This window comes from Mastomys coucha, unplaced genomic scaffold (genome assembly GCF_008632895.1).
Source record: "Mastomys coucha isolate ucsf_1 unplaced genomic scaffold, UCSF_Mcou_1 pScaffold15, whole genome shotgun sequence".
Taxonomy (NCBI): Eukaryota; Metazoa; Chordata; class Mammalia; order Rodentia; family Muridae; genus Mastomys; species Mastomys coucha.
Window position 1 is genome coordinate 153719197 of NW_022196897.1, and position 5102 is coordinate 153724298.

The 5102-nt window shown below is 61.2% G+C and overlaps 1 protein-coding gene across 1 annotated transcript; it reads left to right on the forward strand.

Annotated features, from left to right (window-relative positions):
* Window positions 1-299: 299 nt before the first annotated feature.
* Window positions 300-1886, forward strand: Cebpb (CCAAT enhancer binding protein beta). Its single transcript, XM_031372831.1, has one exon. The coding sequence runs from the start codon at window positions 450-452 to the stop codon at window positions 1368-1370; it is 921 nt and encodes a 306-aa protein (XP_031228691.1). The 5' UTR covers window positions 300-449; the 3' UTR covers window positions 1371-1886.
* Window positions 1887-5102: the final 3216 nt, after the last annotated feature.

The following is a 5102-nucleotide window of genomic DNA, read 5'->3' on the forward strand; positions in this document are numbered from 1 at the left end:
GGGGGAGAACACGGACACGGCCCGGGACAGCGGACGGGAGCCGGGACGAGCCACCGCGTCCTCCAGCAGGGGGCGGGCGGCGGCCGCGCTCCCCGGGGTTCCCGAGGGGCGGGAACGGGGCGGGCTGGCGTCACCCGCGTCCGCGGCGATCGCGGGGCTGGGGGGACGTCCGTGCCACCGCTCCGGGTCCCGCGCGAGGACCCCCCCCACAGCCCGCGCCCAGCCCCCCGCCGCGCCCCACTCCCCGCCGCGCCCTCTCGCGCTCCCGCGGCCCGGGGCCGTGACGCGCCACGACCGGGCGGCGGGGCGGCGGGGCGGCGGGAGGGGCCCCGGCGTGACGCAGCCCGTTGCCAGGCGCCGCCTTATAAACCTCCCGCTCGGCCGCCGCCGCGCCGAGTCCGAGCCGCGCACGGGACCGGGACGCAGCGGAGCCCGCGGGCCCCGCGTTCATGCACCGCCTGCTGGCCTGGGACGCAGCATGCCTCCCGCCGCCGCCCGCCGCCTTTAGACCCATGGAAGTGGCCAACTTCTACTACGAGCCCGACTGCCTGGCCTACGGGGCCAAGGCGGCCCGCGCCGCGCCGCGCGCCCCCGCCGCCGAGCCGGCCATCGGCGAGCACGAGCGCGCCATCGACTTCAGCCCCTACCTGGAGCCGCTCGCGCCCGCCGCCGCCGCCGCCGCGGCCGCCGCGGCCGCCGCCGACTTCGCCGCGCCCGCGCCCGCGCACCACGACTTCCTCTCCGACCTCTTCGCCGACGACTACGGCGCCAAGCCGAGCAAGAAGCCGGCCGACTACGGTTACGTGAGCCTCGGGCGCGCGGGCGCCAAGGCCGCGCCGCCCGCCTGCTTCCCGCCGCCGCCGCCCGCCGCGCTCAAGGCGGAGCCGGGCTTCGAACCCGCGGACTGCAAGCGCGCGGACGACGCGCCCGCCATGGCGGCCGGCTTCCCGTTCGCCCTGCGCGCCTACCTGGGCTACCAGGCGACGCCGAGCGGCAGCAGCGGCAGCCTGTCCACGTCGTCGTCGTCCAGCCCGCCCGGCACGCCGAGCCCCGCCGACGCCAAGGCCGCGCCCGCCGCCTGCTTCGCGGGGCCGCCGGCCGCGCCCGCCAAGGCCAAGGCCAAGAAGACGGTGGACAAGCTGAGCGACGAGTACAAGATGCGGCGCGAGCGCAACAACATCGCCGTGCGCAAGAGCCGCGACAAGGCCAAGATGCGCAACCTGGAGACGCAGCACAAGGTGCTGGAGCTCACGGCCGAGAACGAGCGGCTGCAGAAGAAGGTGGAGCAGCTGTCGCGAGAGCTCAGCACGCTGCGGAACTTGTTCAAGCAGCTGCCCGAGCCGCTGCTGGCCTCGGCGGGCCACTGCTAGCGCGCCGGGTGGGGGGTGGCGTGGGGCGCGCCGCGGCCACCCTGGGCCCCGTGCGTGCGTGCGCCCCGGCCCCGGCCCCGGCCCCGGCCCCGGCCCGCGCGCGCCTGCACCTGCACCTGCACCGAGGGGCCACCGCGGCCACGGCGCGCATGCACGCACGCACCTGCCCGCACCGCGGAGTAGCCCCAGGTTTCGGGACTTGATGCAATCCGGATCAAACGTGGCTGAGCGCGTGTGGACACGGGACTGACGCAACACACGTGTAACTGTCAGCCGGGCCCTGAGTAAACACTTAAAAGAGGTTCCTGCGAGGTGGTTGCTGTTGATGTTTTTGGTTTTTGTTTTTGGTTTTTTTGTTTTTTTTTTTTCTTGGTCTTATTATTTTTTTTGTATTATATATAAAAAAAGTTCTATTTCTATGAGAAAAGAGGCGTATGTATATTTTGAGAACCTTTTCCGTTTCGAGCATTAAAGTGAAGACATTTTAATAAACTTTTTTGGAGAATGTTTAAAAGCCTTTTGGGGGCAGTAGTTGGCTTTTGAAAAACAATTTTTTTTTTCTTCCCTCCCGACTTTGGATTTATGCGAGATTTTGTTTTTGTGTTTCTGGTGTGTAGGGGGCTGCTGGTTATTTTTGGGTTGTGTGTGGCGGTGGGTGGGGGTGTCGCATCTGGGTTATTCTCTTCCCGTGGCAGATGGGGTGCCAGCCCCTCCCCTCGGGAGAGGGGGCAGAGTGCCGGGTCAGGAATTCAGGGTGACTCAGCACCCATGGGTGCTGGGGGCGGGGGGCCCTCGGTAGAAACCCTGTCTGGGACTGGCCGCCCTCGGGCTTGGTTTGAGTGTCAGGCTTGTGTCGAGGACTAGACAGTCAGTGACTCTGTAGGAAAGGCTAGCCCAGACAACCGGGTCAGGGCAGGTGAGTACCGTGTTCAAAGTACTGTGTGTTTGGTGGCGGGTCTCTGAGCCCGCACGCCTGTTTGGTTTCTATGTCCCTGTGTAGCTGGAAGCGAGACTGGGCCAAGAGGAGGGCGAAGGGGACAGTTCTTATTCCGCTCTCCTTTTCTCACTGGTTTCTCTGCTCAGAAGGAACGAGGAACCTCCCTTACCGTGCTCAAGGTGGCTGAGCCAGGACTTGAATGCAGGGCCAACCCTCAGATTTGCCGGGGCAGCTCTGCTGCAGCCGGGCCGCATTAGTGAGAGTCGAGGGTGTCCAAGGAGTTGTGGATGCGCTGTGTCCCGCCGTGCCTGGCACGCCAGAACTGTTACATAAGTGTTTGTTCTTGTTATTATTTTTGATGGGAGGTTTCTGGCATTTGGCTGTGTGAGTGTGGAACGCCTGCCTGCCCAGGGCCAGCGTGCTGCAAGCCCTGGGCCTGCCTGCATCTCCTTCAAGCCTCGTGGAAGGTAGGCACTACTGTGCCTGTTGCTTTATGGATGTGGAGAGTTTGTAGCTGTCAGGTCCCTATGAGCACTGCTGTGAGGGATTTCTGGGTTTGCCAAAGGCCTAAAGGAGCTTGGGACCAGTGACACTGGCTGGTGAATAGGGAACCTGGAGTGTTGGGCCTGGTGACCCATCTCCCGCTGTCACAGGGTGGGGACTGAGGCTGCCCCTGCCTGCCCAACGCTAAGGTGGCTCGAAGCCTGTACAGACCCTCAGATACTTGGCTTCCTTCTAGGCCTGGAGAGACACTTGACCCCGTGGGCCCTCTAGCCAAGGTCGGTACAGCCCCATGGCCCAGTGTCTTGGTGGCTTCTGTCTACACCAAGTGACTGTTGGTCAGCTCCACTGCTCCAACACTTAGAAGCCAAGCCTGGGGTGGACCTGGGAGATGGGGGAGGCTCGATCTTTCCAAGAATCGCCTCTGCAGCCAGACTGGCCTGGCATCCATTTCTCAGCATAAGTAACTTGGAAGTTACAGAAGTGCCACTCCAACTGGAGGTGTGTCTCCAGCAAGTTTGGGGTGGGTTTGTAGTCCCTGTCCCTACCCTGAATCCTCCATCCTTCACGGTCGGTTCATTTCCTGGCTCTAAGATCAGGCACCCCTCCCCCAAGTAGAGTGGCAGTACAGACCCAGGGATATGAACCCAGGCCCATCTGATAACTCCAGGATCAGGAAAAGCAGTCGTGGGTCAAAGGTCAAAGGCTCTGACTGCCATCAGTGTGGCCCACTGTAGCAGAGGCCACTGATGGGGTGACACACCCCACGGATCAGATCACGGCGCTGCCAGGGATCAGCTGGACCACGGGCTTGGAGACAGGACAGGAGCCTGAAGGGTAATGGTGGGGTGATGATCCACAGAGCTGATGACTCTCCAGGACCTGGTGGGCTGCTGGGCCCTCCGGCTGCCAGGGCAGGCCAGCCATATTGCCCACAGCCCCGTTGGGTGGTGGTCACTGCTAATTCTTGCTAGGAGGAGGGGCAATCGGAGCCTTCCCCACGCCTGCTCAGGACGGGAGCCTTCACAAAATGTACTGTCTCATCTCACTGTCTAACGCAGCCACCCACAACCTGGTGACTTTACCCAGGAGAAAAGTGGGTGTCAGAAAGGCAAGCTGGAGCTGGCTGCGCTCACTGTTGTGATCAGCTGGGCTTTGGCGGGAGCTTCTGCTTCAGGTTCCTCCTGCCTGGCAGAGACTCCTCGAGGGGAAAGTGACCTCTCTAAGTTTGGAGCACTGGGAAGGGTAAAGCTTGGCATGGGAGCCAGAGTTGGGGGGCACTGTCTCCTACAACCCTCTGAGGAATGTCCCCACCCCCCATATCCAGCCCTGACTTGTTTGCTCTTTATCTCGAGTAGACATTTATTTGCCTGGGTCCTTTTCATTTATGTGACAAACATTTATTGAGCACCAGCTATATGCCAGCTGCATTGTTGGTGTTGGAGCTGGGTGGTAACAAAGACTGAGGTGACAATTAACAGGGAGAGAAGGACACTTAAATATTCAGCCACTGGAACGACATAATGACAGGTGGGGCAAACACTCTGAAGGAAGAAAAGTGGGGCAGGGAAGGGTGGGGAGGGCAAGAAGATCCCCGAGGGCTTCTGAGAGGAGGTGTCTCTCTGGGGCCAGCCTAGGCTGAGTGGGGAGCCCAGGGTACTGTGTGCAGTAGTCCGCGTGCTTTTCAAGCCCCCATGAGACCAGACCTAGTTCCCACCTCGGGCACAGAGGCAAAGTCACTGAGTTGCTGAGCCAGGAGAGTTTGAATTCCTAGTTCAGCGTGACCCCAGAGGCTCTTCACCTGCCCTCCTGTGACCTTAGACCTCCCCTTAGGGCGGACATGCCGCCTCCTCCGCCCTCCCTTATCCTAGTCTGGATTACCTGTGGACCTGCTGAGATGGAGGGACCCCAGTAGCATCCCACCAACTACTCCTGCGGGGGAAGGGGGCTCAGATGTTGCTATTGGCTGAGTGCAGGTTTGGGGTAGGCAGGACAAAGCAGGGTAGGAGAGCTGGTGACCAAGCTCCTCCTGTGTCCTCTGAGGCAATGGCCAGGAGCCCCCATTTTGTGTGGGGAGCTACAACACAACTCTTCACAGGACATTGTTTGCTCAAAGAGTGGGGCGGCTTTTTTTTTTTTAATACAATATTATGGGGTAATTTAAAGGCACAGGATCTGAAGGGGATTTAAACCAAACTGGGATCTGGCAGGCAGAGGACACATTTACTGTGGATAAAAAGATGGGCAGTGTGTATGTGTTAAAAAATGCTACAAGTTTCCATGCCAGACAACCA

What these genes read in the sequence shown, in the direction of transcription:
- Cebpb (XM_031372831.1), top strand. Translation starts at nt 450, where the DNA reads ATGCACCGCCTGCTGGCCTGGGACGCAGCATGCCTCCCGCCGCCGCCC.